This window comes from Peromyscus eremicus, chromosome 7 (assembly GCF_949786415.1).
Source record: "Peromyscus eremicus chromosome 7, PerEre_H2_v1, whole genome shotgun sequence".
NCBI classification, from domain to species: Eukaryota; Metazoa; Chordata; class Mammalia; order Rodentia; family Cricetidae; genus Peromyscus; species Peromyscus eremicus.
The window spans coordinates 52,043,410-52,062,418 of NC_081422.1; the positions used below are offsets into that span (position 1 = coordinate 52,043,410).

General features: G+C 53.4%; 2 protein-coding genes across 3 annotated transcripts; one reads left to right on the top strand and one right to left on the bottom strand.

Moving 5' to 3' along the window:
• Positions 1 to 1,674: 1,674 nt before the first annotated feature.
• Positions 1,675 to 8,734, top strand: Ulk3 (unc-51 like kinase 3). 2 transcript variants are annotated; one of them, XM_059267962.1, is made up of 16 exons: positions 1,675 to 1,880; positions 2,474 to 2,614; positions 2,698 to 2,818; positions 3,299 to 3,403; positions 4,091 to 4,234; positions 4,433 to 4,515; positions 4,949 to 5,104; positions 5,278 to 5,383; positions 5,574 to 5,614; positions 6,246 to 6,348; positions 6,493 to 6,557; positions 6,643 to 6,721; positions 6,793 to 6,833; positions 7,150 to 7,197; positions 7,317 to 7,383; positions 7,475 to 8,734. In XM_059267962.1, the coding sequence occupies exons 1-16, from the start codon at positions 1,779 to 1,781 to the stop codon at positions 7,489 to 7,491; spliced, it is 1,419 nt and encodes a 472-aa protein (XP_059123945.1). In that variant the 5' UTR covers positions 1,675 to 1,778; the 3' UTR covers positions 7,492 to 8,734. The 2 variants fall into 2 exon arrangements, with proteins under 2 accessions (XP_059123945.1, XP_059123946.1); XM_059267963.1 differs by having other exon boundaries at positions 6,796 to 6,833.
• Positions 8,735 to 14,782: 6,048 nt separating this feature from the next.
• On the bottom strand, positions 14,783 to 18,684 carry Cplx3 (complexin 3). The gene is made up of 3 exons (XM_059267978.1): positions 18,521 to 18,684; positions 17,295 to 17,382; positions 14,783 to 15,007 (listed from the first exon to the last, which is right to left on the bottom strand). The coding sequence occupies exons 1-3, from the start codon at positions 18,682 to 18,684 to the stop codon at positions 14,783 to 14,785; spliced, it is 477 nt and encodes a 158-aa protein (XP_059123961.1).
• Between the last annotated feature and the right edge of the window lie 325 nt (positions 18,685 to 19,009).

Genomic DNA, 19,009 nt, shown 5'->3' on the forward strand with positions numbered 1-19,009 from the left:
TTCACGTCCCCCACTCAGGGTCCTTGGCGGGCCTGGGCTCACTGGACCAGGAATTTTCCATAGGCATCCTGGACTCCACTCCCCCCTCTGCAGACTTGACCTGTACTGGGGCCTCCACAGGCTCACCTTTCATGCTTAGGCTTCGTAAGCCTTCCCAGGGCTCCACTCTAGGTGAGCTGTGTTCTGGTGGGTGTACAGATGCTCCTCACATTGCCTTCAAGTGGTCTCTAGGTGTTCCTCACAATAGTCATGACCCTCCATGCCTGCTCTGTCCCATGGTATAACAGCACCTTGTGCCCTCTGGGGGCCTTCACGAGCCCTTCTCTTCAGACTTCTGAGTGGGGTTGGTTGGGACTTGGGGATTGCCAGGGACTGAAGACAGCTATTGTCCTGCCTAGCCTCTGGCAGTCTTCTGAGAGGGTAGGTGTCATTTGACTTGTTTGTTTTGGCTTCTGTCCTGAGGGACTCTGCCCCTCTGCCTTAGCCTTACTCCTGCCCCGTCTTCAGCAATACTCGCCTCTTACAACTCTTAGGGTGGCTGGAGGAAGTCAGTCCAGGACTCGGTCCTGCAGGCAGGGCTGCTGAGCCATCTTTCTGAGGGTTCCTCCCACACTCACAGTGGACTCTGGGTCCCTTTCCACTTGTCCCGGGGACTCAACAGGTGTGTCACTGCAGTGGCACTTAGGTCACTGTTGAACCTGGACCCTGTGTTGTGTCAGTGCCGCAGGAGTTCACCAAGATGGCCAGCCTCCTGCCTCCGGGGCTACCCTCATGCTGTCAGCCCATTTATCCCTAGAGCCACTAAATGGTGATGACAGCCACCAGGGTTTTGTAAACTTTCTGGTGTTTTCCTCCATGTACAAATGTATATGTCATGTCTCAATTTTTGTGCTTAAATAAAAATAAGGTTTTCGGACAGCGCTGGTCCTGATGTCTCTGGTGGACTTGGGAGGACTGTGGCCTACTGAAGTATGGGCTGAGGGCCTAATAAGATAGGTGAGGTGACAATTAAGATCCTTGGCAGCTGGACTGTGAGAGACTGTTAAGCCACTCAGCTCCGAGGAGGAACCTCGTCAAGAGTGAAAGGCAGAAGGGAGGACTCTGGCAATGGTAACTTGGCTCTTCCATAGGCATTTTAAAAAATTACTCTTAGCCAGGTATGGTGGTGCACCTTTAGTTCCAGCCAATCAGAGGCAGAGCCAGGCAGATCTCTGAGTTCCCGGCCAACCTGGTCTACAAAGTTGAGTTCCAGGACAGCCAGGGCTACACAGAGAAACCCTGTCTCGAAAACCAGTATTTTTTTATATTCTATTGTGTGTGTGCCAGTGTGTGTGTGGTGATCAGAGAACAACTTGCTGAAGTCTGTTCTCCTTCACCCAGTGGGACCCAGGGATCTCCGTCCCCATCCCACTGTTTCTGGTCTTAGAGAGCAGAAGGCCAGGCTCTTCATCCCGCCCCCAACGTGGGTGGTCTCTAGGATGCGGTGTGCTGAGAGAGGGTTTCCCATGTGATAGTGTCCTCAATCCTCGACCCACTTCCGCTACGCCCACTGAAGCCTCGGTGTCTGAAAACAGGCCTGGCAGCCCTTGGCAGAAGGTGTCACCGAGCCCGCGCGGCAGGCGGGGAGGAGCTTCGGAGGGGCGGGGTCGAGCTGCGCTTCCGGCGGGCGGCGCTCGGGCCGTGCGGAGTCCCGCCCCGCCGCCCCTCGAGCGCCCCCAGTTTCGCTTCTGGCCGGAACCTGCGCCCCGAACTAGGAAGCACCTGGCGGCGGGCGAGGGATGGCTGGGCCCGGCTGGGGTCTTCCTCGGCTGGACGGTTTCATCCTTACCGAGCGCCTGGGCAGTGGCACGTACGCCACGGTGTACAAGGCCTACGCCAAGGTGGGTGTGGGCGGGCCGTACCCGAGGTGTCCTGGCGCCGGGCACCCGGCTCCTGTGCCAGCCAACCCCCAGCAAACCCGGCTGGGTGACAGGCCGGCCGGAGCAGGAGCCAGGCGGCCCGGGTGGAAGAGGCTGGAGCCGACTGCCCCTCTTAGGTTTAAAAACAAACACACGCCAGTTTGCTCTGGAAGGGTGGGCGAAGACCTGAGGGAACCTCGGTGTCAGTGGCTGAAGAACCGGCTCCGCATGGAAGTCGCCTTCGGGGCTGGGAGGAGTCTGAGACCAGACTCCCAGGAGGCAGGACCAGTTAGTTGGAAGGCATAGTGGCCAGTGACGTGCCTTTTTCTGGCCACTCTAGAACGTACTGCTGTAGGTTAGAAACAGGGGGTTAGAGAACACTTGCTGGGTGGGGAAGCCAGAATTCCAGAATCCGGATGCCTCATTGATTTGATAAGGGGAAGCTGGGAGACTTGGAGGCTCGTGAAGAGTGGATAGACCCCAGGAAGGGGGGAGGTTGCAGAGGGACCCAGAGCCCCCTCGAGCCCATGGCGCAGGTCCCCTCAAGATAGAGACCCAAATTTCCTGTCCCACAGAAGGATACTCGGGAGGTGGTAGCCATAAAATGCGTGGCCAAGAAAAGTCTCAACAAGGCATCTGTGGAAAACCTCCTTACTGAGATTGAGATCCTCAAGGGCATTCGGCACCCCCATATTGTGCAGCTGAAAGACTTCCAGGTGTGAGCCTGGGGCGGGGCTCCCTCCAAAGGAGGCTGGAGAAGGGATGCTGCCTACAGCTGCCTCTTTACTTCCAACCACAGTGGGACAGTGACAATATCTACCTCATCATGGAGTTCTGCGCAGGGGGCGACCTGTCTCGCTTCATTCACACCCGCAGGATCCTGCCTGAGAAGGTGGCTCGTGTATTCATGCAGCAGCTGGGTAAAGGCCAACGGCACACTCGGTGTTCTAGTCTCCCCTATCCTCAGGCTTTGCAGTCTCCCGTGTTTGTGTCCCTAGCATCTGTGGGGGAGTTCGGGCTTCCACATGTGGAGCATGATGTAAGAACCTTGTAGAATCTTCCAGGGCCCAGTAGGTGGAACCCAAGTGCTTTCGTGAGGAAGGATACAAAGTCCTAGAGGGCTTGGGCTTTTCCGGAGGCTCCTGGAAGGAAGGGGGGCGGGGTCTTATAAAGGGTGCAAAGAGCAGGCATTTGGGGAAACTCTTAGAAGTGGCAGAGTTCCAGATGGTGGTGGCACATGCCCTTAAAAGTGGCGGGAGTCTGGTGCTTCTGTGTATTCTGTGGACCAGCCGGGACAAAACTGCAGTAATGCAGCTGGAGGAGGGTAGATGGAAGCCTGGGGCGGGGAGAGGCAGGTGGGAACTAGGCTCTGATTCATTTTCATGGGGTGGGCTCCCCAGCTAGTGCCCTGAAGTTCCTGCATGAACGAAACATCTCTCATCTGGATCTGAAGCCACAGAACATTCTGCTGAGCTCTTTGGAGAAGCCCCATCTGAAACTGGCAGGTCTGAGTCTGGAACAGCAGGGTGATGTTTTAGAAGGGTAAAGGGCTCCTTGCTGGGCTCCCTCAGCACCCTAGTTCCCAGGGGTCTCTCTGTTAAGTCATTGGTGACCGGCCAGGGGATAAAGGGCTGAGCCCATCACCAAAAGGTAGCACCCGTTCTCAGGCTGCACACACTTAGGTCCTGTAGTGTTGTGGGTGGAGTTAGGGATCACTGTGGGTCAGAGTTGGGGCTCAGTCTGGAAATAATGCCGGTATGTGACCAGCATCCAGCATCAGTCTGTGAGCAGGGACCCAACTTAATCTGTCGTTAGGATTAGGGCTCGCTCTGGACAGCTGAGGAGGATATGGCAGTGGAAGGGTGGTTGTGGCCTCTGATAAGGTTTGAAAAAGAATGGATTGAGTTTGGAGGCCAGAGAACATGACATAGCTTAATCCTGTCGGGAGAGGCAGGGGGGCTTTCAGTGCACATTGTGTTTTGAGACGGGCTTCTTAGGAGAAGGTGCTTAAGGGGCTGTGTGCCACGAGGAGGGTTCCCACCCCAGAGAGTGATATAGGCCGAGTGCTGTGGGCCAGTGGCACAGGGGAGGAGGCAGGAGCAATCCAGGTGAGCCTAGGGTTGGGAGGAGCTATGACTGGAGTCTCAGCAGCAGCTGGGATTTGAACCCTGTGCCTGGCCTCTTGCCTGCAGACTTTGGCTTTGCACAGCACATGTCCCCATGGGACGAGAAACACGTGCTTCGTGGCTCCCCACTCTACATGGCTCCCGAGATGGTGTGCCGGCGGCAGTATGACGCCCGTGTGGACCTCTGGTCTGTGGGGGTCATCCTGTATGGTGAGACCTTTGTCCCCTTGCTCTCCACCCCGATTATTCTGCATGTGGGCAAGGCTTCTCCAGGCCCCTCCTGGGTTCTAATGAGAATTGAGGGACCCAGGGCTCTACTCTGAGGAATTTTGGTTCCCTTCCCAAGGGGTGAGCGAGGCAAGACTTAACCCTGTTTCCTTCCAGCCCCCCCTCTGCCTTCTTCCACAGAAGCCCTCTTCGGGAAGCCCCCCTTTGCCTCCAGATCGTTCTCAGAGCTAGAAGAAAAGATCCGCAGCAATCGAGTTATTGAGGTGTGTCTTGCAGGGAGGGTCTTGGCATCCACTGGGGATTGAGGGATTCAAGGCCCTAAGGTTTTTATTATACTGCTACAGACTGCAGTCTAGGCTCCAGGCCTTTCTTGGTGGTGGGGCATGCTCTGTGTGGAAGCCTAGGCTCTGGTCCATTTCTGGGGATCCAGATCAGCCACGCAGGCAATAAATGACCTATGGGGAAAAGGTCATGATAGAGCCAGGCCCAGTCTTCCCATAGTCCAGGGCTAGAGGCAAATTACCAGGATGTTTGGCTCTCTTCCTGTTCATCACCAGGACCTGCCATATTCTCCCCAGGTCTCAGATAACCCACAGACAAACGTGTACCCCTTATGGGAGTTCCTAAAGGGCCTCGGGGCTTTGGACTCAGATGCTGGAGCGCAGTGTGATGTGCCCCTGCTCTGTTCCTCTGCAGCTCCCCCTTCGGCCCCAGCTCTCCCTAGACTGCCGTGACCTGCTGCAGCGACTCCTAGAACGGGATCCCAGCCGTCGAATCTCCTTCCAGGACTTCTTTGCCCACCCCTGGGTGGATCTGGAGCACATGCCCAATGGGGAAAGCCTGGCGAGAGCAGTAAGCAGACCAATGGGAATGGGGTGAGCTGGGTCTCACTTGCCCGCTCTGGTGGTGAACTGGCCCACGGAAGCTGAGCCGGTGGCCACGAGGCAGGTGGGGTTCTGACTGATGATGCTGGTTGGTGTGGCATTAGGAAGTTAGGTCTGACTGCTGATCCTCCTGTCCCCCAGACAGCCCTTGTGGTGGAGGCTGTGAAGAAGGACCAGGAGGGGGACGCTGCTGCAGCCCTGTCCCTCTACTGCAAGGCTCTGGACTTCTTTGTACCTGCCCTGCACTGTGAGGCCCAGACCATTCCTCTAACCTGGGTACAGAAGGGGCAAGAATGGGGTCATGCTCCCCATTCAGTACCTTAGGGGAGACAGTGCAGAAGATAAACCTGGAGCTTGTGTCTGAGGATTGCAGAGGGCTGACTGTGGGGCAGGGGTCCCCATACAGATTCCTCATATGAACTCTTCCCCTTCCGCAGACGAAGTGGATGCCCAGCGGAAGGAGGCAATTAAGGCCAAGGTAGGATGGCTTCCCCAGGAGGAAGTGGATGGACATGGAGGGAGAGGACCTAGAGATCACAAGCCTCTGACAGATGTAGAACCCTCCTCTCTCATAGCATAGGGCCGGGGAGGGTTGGGTCAGCTTGTTTAATGTCTGACCTGGTTCGTGCGAGGCAGACACTGAGGACCGGAGGCTGTAGCTAGAGTTTTCCTGCCTGGCCCACGGTTAGGGCAAATCTTTGTCACCGCCAGTCCCACAGCCGCTCAGACCCAACCAAGTAAGCACAGAGACTTATATTGGTTACAAACTGTATGGCCGTGGCAGGCTTCTTGCTAACTGTTCTTACAGCTTAAATTAATCCATTTCCATAAATCTATACTTTGCCACATGGCTCATGGCTTACCGAGATCTTCACATGCGGCTTGTCATGGTGGCGGCTGGCAGTGTCTCCCTCACCCAGCTTCCTGTTCTCTCAATTCTCCTCTCTGTTAGTCCCGCCTATACTTCCTGCCTGGCCACTGGCCAATCAGTGATTTATTTATTGACCAATCAGCAACACATTTGACATACAGACCATCCCACAGCAGGAGGCAGACTTGGAGGGGGTGCTGGCTAGCGGGACAACCCTCAGCCCCTTATTCCCTTACAGGTAGGGCAGTACGTGTCCCGGGCGGAGGAGCTCAAAGCCATCGTCTCCTCCTCCAATCAGGCCCTGCTAAGGCAGGACACATCTGTCCAAGGCCTGCTGCGAGGTAGGCTGCAGTTCCTGGTCCATGTACGAGTCCTGGCAACCCCACTTCGTCTTGACAGGGAGACTGAGGTGGGCTTTCTGTGAAGAAAAAAACAAACAAACAACAGGCTGCTCCCCTCATTGTGAGTCTTTCCTCTCCCATCAGAGATGGCCCGGGACAAGCCCCGCCTCCTTGCTGCCCTGGAAGTGGCCTCAGCTGCCATGGCCAAGGTTTGTGCTCACTGGGAGGAGCAAGGTGGGACAGGAAGGAAACCAAGGCACAACATGGAATAATGTGTTGCCCCTCTGGCCGTAGGAGGAGGAAGCTGGCAAGGAGCAGGATGCCCTGGACCTGTACCAGCACAGCCTCGGGGAGCTGCTACTGCTGTTGGCAGGTAAGGCTGCAGCACCCCTGCTGCCCCCGCCCCCGGCTGTCCTGTCCTCACCGGCTCCCCTCTCTTTACAGCAGAAGCCCCGGGCCGAAGGCGGGAGCTCCTTCACACTGAGGTACTCAATGCCATGGGAGTCAGAGTGCGTTGTCCATCCTCTTCCTTTTCACAGCTCGTGTGTCTCTGGGACCTCTTTAGATTACATATGGAGGTCCCCTGCTCTTGGGTATTCCAAGACCGGAGGCCAGCCTCAGAATTGTGAAGTCAGTGAGGCAGGACTTCAGGTCACTGGATAAGCCAAAAGCCTGCTGGGCTCCTGCAGCAGGGGGTAGCAAACAGAGGGTCAGAGACAGGGCAGAGGGCTCTCGGAGTCGGGGGTGAGCAGGCCCTCGATGTGAGGCCCGTACACTGCTCGGCATGCCTTCTCTCGGCAGGTTCAGAACCTCTTGGCTCGAGCTGAGTACCTGAAAGAGCAGATCAAGGTGGGCATGCATGGGCCACCCCGGCAGGGTGTGGGTCCTTCCTCCTCGTGGTTGTGGATGTGCTGTGGCTTCCGAGTCGAGCTGTCTGCCTTACCCGCTGCCCTCCTTTACACCCACAGATAAGGGAATCTCACTGGGAAGCAGAGACTCTGGACAAAGAGGTGCTGTCGGAGTCTGTTCGGAGCTGTGAGTCCTGCCCTGGGGTCTGACAGCCCATAACGGTTCTGCCTCTCTTGCCGAAGACCCAGGCCTGACTTTTCCCTCTCCTCTCTCCCAGCTTGCACACTCCAGTGACACCAGAAGGACTAGTGGATAGAACACAAGTCTAGAGAGAAGCTATGTACCAACCCAGGTTCGCACCTGCGCACCTGGGACCTTCCTGGATGAACACCTCAAGATGTCCACATCCTAGTTCCCAGTGTTCCTCTGAATGTTCTCCACCCCTGGAGGCTCTGGTGGCCCATGTACTGTCCCAGGTGTACTGAACTCTGGGAGAACTACTTTACTATGACTGTGTTAGTAGGTGACTGCTGGCCTAAGCCTGTCGGCTTCAGGACATCATCACACTGTGTGTGTTTTGCTCTGCAAAGAGAACACCATGCCTCTTCAGGGCACCTCTGTTCCTTCCCTGCTGCCAGGTAGGCAGCTGCTGTACCTGGGCCAACCCTTCCTGGGAACCTTTATTCCAACCTACTCCCTTCTTGCACTGGAATGGGACACTCCAATACCCCTCAGGGACTACCTACACTACAGGATGCACTCAGCCCTTCAGAACACTCTAGTCTTCCTGGGAGTGCACACCTGCCATCCTTTTCAGTACTTTAAGACAATCCTTCATGCATGAATATTGTGTCTTTTGTAGGGGTGGGGTACATGTGAGAATTCCAGGCCTGTCCCTGCCTTGGCATGGAGGAGAGGTCCTCATCTCTCCTACTTACAGCCCTCTTTTGAGGGGAATATGCCACACTAGCCATATAGTGGGCCCTGTGCTGGAGCTGGGGCTTGGCTGGGCCTGGGTCTTCCCTTTTGTCCTCTTAAGCCATGGATACTTCCACAGCTTACACTTTGTATGAGCTGGAGATGAACTTCCATGTCTGGAATTACTGGAGGGTTTTTTTTTTATTCCTCCCCCCCAATCATTATCTTGTTTCAAATTTTTGTGTTGAAGGCTGTTTTAAATAAGGAGCAGGGGAGCTGTTCTGCATCAGATAATCCCAAACCACAAGCGGTGAGGGTTTCTTTTTCTTGTGTGTGTGTGTGTGGGGGGGGTGCAGGCGTTATTTCTTTCTTTTTTGGGGGGGGGTTTCGAGACAGGGTTTTTCTGTGTAGTTTTGCGCCTTTCCTGGAACTCACTTTGTAGACCAGGCTGGACTCGAACTCACAGAGATCCACCTGGCAGGCGTTATTTCTAAAGTCAGAGAATGTTGGTGATTTCTAATCATTCTGCCTCCTTAGGACAAAGTGGAGCCTTGCTGGAGGCTGGATGTATATAAAGAATGCAGTTCATTGTTCTCTATTAAATTATTTTCCATACTCATACATCTCTTCTTGCCTTGGAAAAATAGGTGAAGTGGCCGTGCTCATAGCCCAGGAAGAGCTGGGGAGCCTGAGGAGGGCAGTCCCAGAGGGAGATGACAGATGTACATCTGCCTTTGGTCTCTGGGGATCCAGGAGTCCCACTGACTGCCACCATTCCCGCCCTAGTGTGTGTTGGGGAGGAGCAGGGCTGGACAGACCTGGGAGCCCAGCCTGGCTCTTGCTGTGCATACCTCAGCTTAGTGGCAAGTGGCAAGCCCTCTAGAACACTCCTCTGCACCATCCCACAGTACACGCTCCATGTCCTTCCAGTGTCCCAAGCCTCTCATTCCTTCTCACTCTGGCTCGTGACTGAGCAGCAAGCTGGGTTTCAGGAAAAGGGGATCTTTTAGGGTTTCTTCTCCTCATACCTAGTCCCCCAAAGGTCCCTAGACTGGAGTAATTTCCAGCAGTCTCTTGCCTTAATGATTCTTGGGCCTATTACCGTGGGTCTGATACAGGAGGGGCCAAGTCAGAAAGAATGAATTTTCTGAAGCCTTTGGCCTAACCATTGTGGGGTAGTGTGGAACAGTGTCCTGTAGGGCAGAGGGAACTGCTGAAGCCATGGTTCTGTTCCTTGGCCCAATGCTTGGACTGCACAGTTAGTCTGTTGGTGATAAGGCAGTGTATATAGGCCTGGTATATAGCCTGAGTACAATAAAATGTTATTTTCAAATGTAGGGAGAAAATCATACTTCACATTTTCTCTGGAAATGGAGCAGATGAAAAGTTTCAGTAAGAAAAATTAGGGAAAAGGAGGAGGGATGAATGGAGAAGACAGGCTGACAGGATGGGTGAAGCTTAGGAAAGGACAAGGAAGAGGGCCATCATGTCTTTAGACCGTTGTTTATTGTGATAGCTACACTGGCCGGCTGTCTGGAACAGGGGCCTGAAATTCTTACACAGGGTGTTGGAGGAGTAGGCCCGATGGGACACCCAATACAGGAAGGGTATGGGAGTCTGAGGCTCTGGGAAGGGCTTCTCCCAAGCGTTGAATTGATGTCCTCCAGGATGGTCCTGTTGCCAAGATACCTGTGAAGCAGGTGGACTAGTCTGGGAGCTGGAGCAAGCGGGGAGGGGCCTCCGGAGAGCTTTTCTAGTGGCAAAGGCCTAAAGGAAGCTTAAGATCAGCTTTTCAAATATTTTTCATCTGAGAGATAGAGAATTGCTGCCACTTTGTACCTTCAAGGCATTCAAAAATGTCTATCCTGGAGCTCTATGTCCTTGTCCTCCCATCTCTACTCATCCAGTACCATACTGAGCCAAGGACACCCCCTGGGACCGGACCTCCCATTTTCCCAAAGGCCAGCCCTTGGAGGAGCATAGAAGCCTCAGGAGTAGACCAAGGGACCAGGGTGTCTCTGGGCTCAGCCTGCAATACCCCCCCCCCCTTTTATGAGAAAGGATATACAGTCTTAGTTCATGAAGGTGATCTGGAAGGACTCTAGCTCCAGGGGCCAAGTTGCTGTCCCAGGCTTCTCTAAGAGGGATATGGCCCCCACTGTGAAGCTGAGACGGGAGGGGTAAGGCACATCAATGGGCACTTTTCTCCATAGTAATTCATATTATCTCGCTGTCATTTGAAATACCAAACACACAGAGACAGAAACAAAGCTGTGTCTGAGCTCACATGCAGACCTACATTCATGGTTCCAGAAATGCAGGCACAGGTCTTGTGAGGGAGGCAGAGGCAGCCTCAGCAGTACTACACTCCTGGACCCGGGCCAGTGGCCTCCCCACACCTCACACAAACTCTGGGAATAGCAATGCCTTGCAGTCACGGGATTAGAGGCAGGACCGGAGGATCCCCAGCTCCCCAGCCCTGTTGCAACCTCAGCTCTGTGGGACAGAGGACAGAAGCCCAGCCCTCCCCTCTCCCCCCCAGTGCTGAGCTGAGCGTCAGCTGGGTCAATAGGCACTGTCAGGAGCTCAGCTGGACAAGTGAATATGCCCCAGATGTCCCCAGTGCCTGCCTGGGGCTTCCAGTGTCTGAGGACGGACCATCTGGCTGTTGGGAGAAAGGGAGATCCTGCACATTCCAAACCCTGGCCACCCTCCCCACCCCCGCCCTGGGAAACAGCTAGCCTTAGAACTCCACTTGTTATTTCTGCACTCCTCTTCCCACTGGGAACTGGGCCTGAGCTGCCTGGGTGGGTGGGAGGCAGGAAAAGCAGCCTGGAGGCTCCTGAGGTAGGGTCCAGAGGTGCCACCAATTTCTCTGGAACCCTGTGTCTTGTAGAGCCAGAGAACTTGATGTGTGTGCTATGGGGCAGGAGGAACAGGCTATGTATTTTGAATAGCCCTGTCCCGGGATATTCTTCCCTCAGAATCCCTCCTCAATTCTGGGAATTCTTCTCATTTTTCCTTAAATCTACACTTGCTCGGGGTGGGGTCGGGAGGAAGAAGAATTGGGGCCAGAAAAACTCTTTTTCATCACCTTTGTGCATTTCCTATGTCCTGCAAGGGAAGGAAGGAAGGAGGGAGGGAGAAGGAGCAGAAGGATGGCCTATTTGGAGAGGAGGTGGTTAGGGTCTGTTACAAGGGAAATGTTGGAGGCAAATGGCTTCCTTTGTGGTCTTCGTTTCATATCAGATGGGTGGGCCAGTCCTGGGGCATGTGATTTATATATAATATATATTATATATAAAATAAGAGTGGAAACAGGGTGGAAGAGCTGGAGCTTGAGTGCCTACCTCTAGGGCCTGTGCAGAAGACAGCTCCAGTTTGGCTGGGTTAGCCGCTCCCTGTAAAGGGTATGGAACCAAGAATGAGGATGGTATTGGGGGATGCAGAGGAGCACATGGATGGACAGAAAAATCCAGTAGCTCAGCTGACAGAGATGGGGATGGGGCTCGGCCTTCCTCCCTTACCCATCTTTGCCTGAGCTTCAGACTGGTTCTTTTGCCTAGAGCCCCCCATTCCAGGGACACAACAGACAGACAGGTCAGGGCCTCATGGAGTTCCTGGGATGTGAGTGGGGAATCAGTGAGGAGGCAGAGTCCCCTCCCACTTCCTGACCTCAGGCACCAAACAGCCCTGCTTTGACAGGGTTCAGCGAGTGTCCCCAAGCACCCCTACCACCTGACCTGCCAGGCTGGCCTCCTTCTCAGCCAGCAAAGCACTGAGGGGGAAGGGGCTGTCCAATCCCATTAGGCAGAAGGCCCCTGAGGGTGGAGGACTGACGTGGACCCTGCTGTTGATGCTGCCAAGGCAGCCCATGCTCCCCGCACCCCCAGCTTGGGGCTCCTCTGGGAAGGTCAGAGAGGGTTTTGTCCAGTGGCTGCTAAGCGCTTCCCCAGGGGGTGGACCAGGAACATCTCAGAGACTCAGATGCCTCCTTAGGATGCTCAAAGGATGCCCAGTGTGATAGCCCCAAGCAGTCCCCAGGGTTTCCCTCCCTTATTTTCGGGGCATAGATCCCTTCTGTCCTCACCCCCTTAATTTTTCCTGCCTCTTTCTCTCAGCTCTTCCACCTCAACATTACCTACTCTTGCTTATTTTACAGGGAGACCTAATGGGAACTTTGCCCTTGAAAACAAACTGTCTTTCCTGCCTGTAATAGTGATGGCTTCCTCACAGGTCTGCACTTAGCTGGTGAGGCCAGGAGGCACCAGGTGCCTGTAGTGCTTTCCTTCTGCCTAACAAGCCCCTGGGATGACCCACTGGAGCAGCTATTTGGAACTTCCAGAACACCATCCCCACCCTGTCTGCCAGCCACCAGAGTGTGATGACATTTGGAGTCTTCCTTTAAGAGAAACATTTTTCTCTTTTGATTCTTCACTAAAGTCTTACATAGTGTTGCACATCTGCAGTCCTAGCACTTGGGAGGCTAAATCAGGGGGATTAAAGTTCCAGACTAGCCTCGGCTAGATAGTGAGATCCCCTCTCAAATACAAAGGGGCTGGAGAGATGGCTTAGTGGTTAAAAGCTCTGGCTACCCTGGGATTCAATTCCCAGCACCCATGGCAACTCAAAGCCATCTACAGCTCCAGTTCCAGGGATATCTGACGCCCTCTTCTGGCCTCCTTGGTCACCAGGCACACCCGTGGTGCACAGACATACATTCAGACAAACACTCATACACATAAAGTGATAAATTTAAAAACATGGGACACAGAAGGTGAGGATACAGCCCAGTTGGTAAAAGTGCTTGCTTAACGTGCACAAAGCCCTCGGTTAGATTCCATGCACAGCCTAAACTGGGTGTGGTGGCCCATTCCTGTAATCAAGGTACTCAGGAGGTAGAGGCAAGATGATCAGAGGTCCAAGATCATCACTGCCTACACAGAAGTTTGAGGCCAGTCTGAACTACTGTGAGACTCTGTCTTAAACAAAACAAAATAACATTAATACCAACCAACCAACACACAGAGAGGGGGAGGGAGAGAGAGAGAAGAAACCCAGCAGAAACAATAATTCACTACCTAAGCTCTTCGAGGGCACCAGCTTCCAGTCTCAGGCCACCTCCCCGCCAGGTGCCAGGGACTAACGCTGTCCTCCCTAGCAGGTCTCACTCCGTGTAGCATGGCTGTTGGTCCCTCCACCTCTGCTAAAAACTGTGTTACCACGACTGATAGAGGGCATTCTTAAGGGCGTGGGTAGAGCTCAGCAGTGGAATACTTGCCTTAGTATGCAGTGTATGAGGCCCTGGGCCCCCAGCACTACCAAGAAAAAAATAAAAAAACAAATGGCCACTCTTTGAAACACATTTATTATGCTTGGGGACGAGAACTCTTCATTTTACTAGAGCAGCACAGGTTCAGAGGAGCAAAGGACCTACTTAAGGACACACAGCAGAGCCAGGCTGGCGCACGGTGACCCTTTTTGCTGTTTCGTTCTCCAGCTCTTAGGTGAGGGGACACTACAGGACAGGTGTCAGAGACAGCCCTCTCTCTAACCTCAGGAAACACCTTCCCATGCACCTCTCCATCCAGCTGGCTGCCACACCCTCCTCTAACTCCTGGTGCCTAGACCTACTTCATCCATCCCACAGTGCATCTGCTCCCTCAGTGAAGCCCCTACCCTCACATTCGACCCTGACACTGAAGAGTCCCACAGAAGCCCCCTTTTCCCAATCCTCTCCTAAGGCCCTCTGAAGCTGCAGGTGAAGAGGTAGAGGAGACCCCCTCCGAGGGCAGGATTGGGGCCTGTGAACTCCGAGTCAGCAGGAAGATAGCCATGCCATTTGGAATTTTTATTTCCACTGAACGAGAAGAGGAAATTCCAACTATGGAATCCAGAGAATTCTACAGGAACAGAACAAAATTTGGCTGGGCCCCGGGCCCAGAGAAGGTCTGGAGCTGCTTGAGCTACTGTTCGGTGCCAGCTCCATCCTTGGCACTCCGCCCCTCACACAGCACTGCTCCGTTCCCAGAGCCCACAGTGGCAGCTGTGTGGTGCTGTGACTGCAGCTGCTGCCCTGCCCAACAAGGGATGTGAGCTCTGTTCTGAGTGGCCAGGGATGCCAATCAGGAGAGAATTTTAGAAATCACTCAGTCCAGCCCCATTTTACAGATGACAAGATGAAACCCAGAAGGAACAGCTTCTAGGATGATAAAGGTGGGGATAGGAACAGGTCTCCTGTGTGCCCAGAGTCCCTCTGAGCATCCAAGTGCTGGTATCTGGAGGGGCTGGGAACCCAAGGGGTGTGTGTCTATGTGTGCCAGGATGCATCTGTGGCAAATGAGCCAGGCCTTCTGTGTCCTTCTGTGAGTACTCTTGTGTGAAAGAACAGGGGCTGTACCAGAGAGGGTAGGGCTAATCCTATCAACTTGGGAAACTTTCCAGGCAGAAGAGGGAGAGAGAGAGGGAAGAATGGGAACTTTGCTGGCAATGAAGAGGGAGAGTCAGAGCCTGGGCTGGACATGGATGAGAAGGCTCTGGGGCTAGGCCAGGGCAGGGGGGGGAAAGCCCAAGATGGAGTGGAGGTATCTGGAAGTTGAGACACTCTCTTAGCCCTCATGTGGGACCAGCCCTCTGGCCATCCCAGAGACAACCTCAGGGGAAGTGGTCACATGATGTGGCACTTCTCAGCTGATTGCTTGAGGTCCCCTAGTGTAGTCTGGGCCTTGTCCTTGAGTGAGCTGAGGTCCAAGCCAGGGAGGCTGGCCAGCTGCCCCAGCACAGAGGCCTTATCCTCCTCTTCCTCCGTGTCCTCCTCGATCATCTTGGCTAGCTCCCGAGGCAGCTCCACGTCTCCACCTGCCAGCTGGATCTGGCTTTCATCTGTCTCGTTCTGAAGGGAAGAGAGATAAGACAAGGGTGGAGGTCTAGGAGGACCCAGCAGGCTGGGCTCTGGGTCATGGAGGCCGTATTCCTTTGAGGTGAGCATCTGCCCCCACATCTGAGCTAAGCCTTCCATGGGTGGACGTGGAGACTTTGCACTTTCAAACCTTGCAGCTTTTGCACTGCCTAACTCACCTGAGATACTGAAGGACTAGCAGAGAGACTAAATCAAAAGGAAAACGTCACTCTGTTACAGTAGGCTGAGTCATGTGTTGACCGTGGCTAACTACACTGAATGGCACAAGAAAGACAGTACCACTTATCAATACCTAGTCTATGGTGGACAATGACCTAGGTGCTTTTAATGTTTCTTTTTTAGATTTATTTTATTATTTTGATGTGTATGTGCATGTGTGTGTGGGTGCCCATGGAGGCCTGAAGAGGGCATTAGACCCCCTGGATCTGGAGTTACAGGCAATTGTGAGCTTCTGATGTACATGCTGGGAACTAAACTCCAGTCTTCTGCAAGAGCAACAAGTGGTTTTAACCACTGAGCCATCTCTCCAGCACCAAGAATGCTTTTATTTTTTGCAACTAAAAATATGTAGGAAAATGTCAGCCATGGTGGCGCACACCTTTAATCCCAGCAGGCAGAGGCAGGTGGATCTCTGAGTTTGAAGCCAGCCTGGTCTACAGAGCTACAAAGCAAGTTCCAGAGCATCCAGGGCTACACAAGGAAACCCTGTCTCAAAAACAAAACAAACAAACAAAAATAAAACTAGGCAAAGCCAGAGTGGTGGCACACGCCTTTAATCCCAGCACTTGGGAGACAGAGACCGGATCTCTGTGAGTTCAAAGCCAGACTGATCTACTACCACAAGTTCCAGGCCAGCCAGGGATACATAATGGGACCTATCTCAAAACAAACAAACAAAAACTAGTAAAAAAAAAAAAAAAAAAAAAAAAAAAAAGAGAGAGAAGTGGCCACAGCTGTGATCTCAGTACTCAGGAGTGGAATTGGAAGGCTCAGGAGTTCAAAGCCATCCTCAGGAACATGGGACCTGTCATCTCTACATCACAAATTAAAAAAAAAAAAAGAGAGACTCAGAGATTTTTAAACAATTTGCCTAAGATCATACAATCAGGAAAGGAAGTGGTAAGCTAGATTCCGACCTATGTCACTTATTCCAATATCTGGACTCCTTTTGCACCCTACTGAGAGCCACCACACTCCCCGAGGTCTCTGGAGGTGTGTTTGGGGTCCTACACAGTTGCACCCAAGTCTTGCCTTTTTTGCGAGACTCAGAATTCCCTCCTAGCAGAGTAAGGTCTCTTACATGTGTAGTGTAAACATTTGAGCCATGACCCCATTGCTACCTGGATGGTCAATAATGCAGACTTTCTGAACCAGGTTTGCCTTTGAGAGACTTGTGGGGAGTCAAGAGCAGCCAGGGGCTCAGTAAACACGTGCTGGATGAGTAAATGTGATACAACATATTTCATCTCTGAACTCGAGCAGAGAATCAAGGCCAAGGCTCTGGGCAATATCACAAGGGTGATATTCTGGGAAGTGGCTTGTCCCACGTGCGAGTGGCACATTTGTATGATAATCTAGTGCTGCAGCATCATGGGAAGCATGGGGGAGGGGCTTCTGAGACTAAGGCTAAGGGGGTGCTTTGTTCTTTGTGGGTAGACTTCCATATCCTGGAAAGTAGCCTGAGGGCTGGAGTAAGCAGAAGCCCCAATGGTCACAGCTTGAACTCTCACCCACTGGCTGTATGACCGTAGGTGTCCCTTCGTAGGTGTCCCTTCGTCTCCCTGAGCTCAGGTTCCCTTTTCATACATGCAGTGACAACTATCTAGCGGCTTTATTGAGAGGGTCAGGTGAGGACATGAAGGTTAAGTGCCTGGTGCACAGGAAAGAAGAGTCCTGTTCTCTCCTCCTGCCAGCTCTCCACACGTATTCAACAGCCTCACAAGAGCTCCCCCCTTATAAGGCCTTCTTTCTGACTCCTCTGTGACATCATGGGCCAGGCTTGACCCAGGTTGGAGAGGTGGAAGTGAAGAAAAGAAGGACTGACTCCAGAAACACAAACCTGTAAGCTTCCCAAGGCCCAGGGTCTGTCTCAGCTCTGAGTATGTGAATAAATGAGTGAGTGAGTAAATGAATAAGAAAAGGAAAAAAACGTAATCAAGCACTTTGTGAGTTTTTATGGGCTGAGAGTTGAGGGACCCTGAGGAAGTCCCGCTCCCAAGTTCAGGGGCCAATAGCACCTCACAATTTAGACCCTGGATACCTTGGGCAGACGGTATTTGTCCCTGAAGTGACTCCGTAGTGTGGCCCGTTCTGCCTTCCTCTGCGTGAACTGTGCATCTCGCTCCATCCTGTGTGGGAAAAGGACACCAGGTGTGAAGTCACCTCAGGGGTTGAGGGAAGGTGTGGGCAGTGTGCAAAGGGAGGACTGAGATGGTCTGGAAGACCTGGGAGGAGGCCATATGGGTTCTCCAATCCCCAGTTGGCCTGTGCCCAGGCATCTCAGACTGGCCTGACTCAGCTTTTGCCACCACAGAGTCCTTCCTCTGCACTCTGCACTCCTGCCAGGACAGAGCTGTCTTTTGCAATCGCTGACTGGGGTCTGTCATTCCTTCTCTGACAAGCTGTGTGAAGGGAGCAGTGAAATTATGTGTGCAAGGGTGTGTGTGTCGGGGGTACTCTGGACCCATGGCCCCACTGACGCTTTTGGTATGTCCTTCAGTAAATCACTTATCTTCCCCTTCTGTAAAGTGGGGATGAAACTTGGCAATTCACAAAACAACCAGGATTAAATAAAATGGCAATAAGGACATTTCATGAAGATTTGCCATGTGCCAGGTGCTGTACTGAAGGGTTAACATGAGTGAAGTCATTCAGCTCTCACAGATATATAAAGCATATATTGTGATCACCACTCCCATTTTTCAGAAGGGGAAAGGAGTCACAGAAATGTTAAGTGACTTTCCTAAAGTTACTCAGCTAGTAAGCAAAATGAGGCTCTGAACTGAGCAACCTCACCCCAAAGTTCAGACCCTAGCTCACTCTATCTCCGCTCTGCCCTAGAACTACTGCACACAGTAGGCTCAGTATCTATGAATATCCCCATGGTGGATCTGTCCCCATGACTCTGTGCCCTGCCAGATGAAAAGCACTTTTCTTACAGCCTCAGGCTCAGAGGAGCCCCAGTTGGAAGACAGGCGGTTAAGACCAGATCGGATTAAGGGATTACCTATTTCATCAGAGATGCACGTGCACCCTCCCCCCCAAGGCACTCATCGCCCTTCCCCCAACTCCCTCTGGCCCAGAGGATGAAGCTGGAACAGGGTCCTGGGTTTGAAATGGGATGGTTGTGAAAGTAGCCTAGAGGGCACCTCCCGCCCTCTTACCATGTTTAGGAGATGTAAAGGGGAGCTCTGACCCAGTGGTGGGCAGAGCAGCCTTCGTGTGTTTGTGTGTGGGTCAGAGGAGCGAAGAAGGAATTCCACTTACTTCTCCTCCACCAGTTGCTTCTGATACTCCTCATACTCTTCTCGGCTCATGCCCTGTGCCTCGGCTGCAGATTTGTCTCCGTCCCCCTTGTCCTCGCCGCCCCCCAGGCTCCCGGTGAGGTTCTTCAGCTGGCCACCCACCATGGACTTCACCATGAACGCCATGGTCTTCTCTGGCCACCGCACCAGGCGCCTGGTTCGTCAGCGCCTACTTCAGCACTAAGTCCCGGGGACAGCTCCGGCTGCGCGCTCGCACCCCACGCTTTGCGCACCGCCCCTACCTTCCCAAACCCCTCCTCACGGGGGGGAGGGGTGGCGGGGGGCATGCACGGGGCTGAGAAGCCTGGACCACGTGCCGGCTCCTCACTCCCGCCTTTCCCACGTGCCTCCTTTAGCGCCAGCCAAGCTCTGCTGCCTACTGCTGACAGCTGATTAGGGTTTGCGGTGGTGGGGTCGCCGCCCTGGGAGAAGGGGCTGCGCTGATGGGTTC

What these genes read in the sequence shown, in the direction of transcription:
- Ulk3 (XM_059267962.1), top strand. Translation starts at nt 1,779, where the DNA reads ATGGCTGGGCCCGGCTGGGGTCTTCCTCGGCTGGACGGTTTCATCCTT. An exon ending in GCAGCAATCGAGTTATTGAG is followed by an intron (nt 4,516 to 4,948) that starts GTGTGTCTTGCA and finishes GTTCCTCTGCAG; the next exon opens with CTCCCCCTTCGGCCCCAGCT. An exon ending in GGGAAAGCCTGGCGAGAGCA is followed by an intron (nt 5,105 to 5,277) that starts GTAAGCAGACCA and finishes CCTGTCCCCCAG; the next exon opens with ACAGCCCTTGTGGTGGAGGC.
- Cplx3 (XM_059267978.1), bottom strand. Translation starts at nt 18,684, where the DNA reads ATGGCGTTCATGGTGAAGTCCATGGTGGGTGGCCAGCTGAAGAACCTC. An exon ending in AAGCAACTGGTGGAGGAGAA is followed by an intron (nt 17,383 to 18,520) that starts GTAAGTGGAATT and finishes TTTCCCACACAG; the next exon opens with GATGGAGCGAGATGCACAGT. An exon ending in ACAAATACCGTCTGCCCAAG is followed by an intron (nt 15,008 to 17,294) that starts GTATCCAGGGTC and finishes TCTTCCCTTCAG; the next exon opens with AACGAGACAGATGAAAGCCA.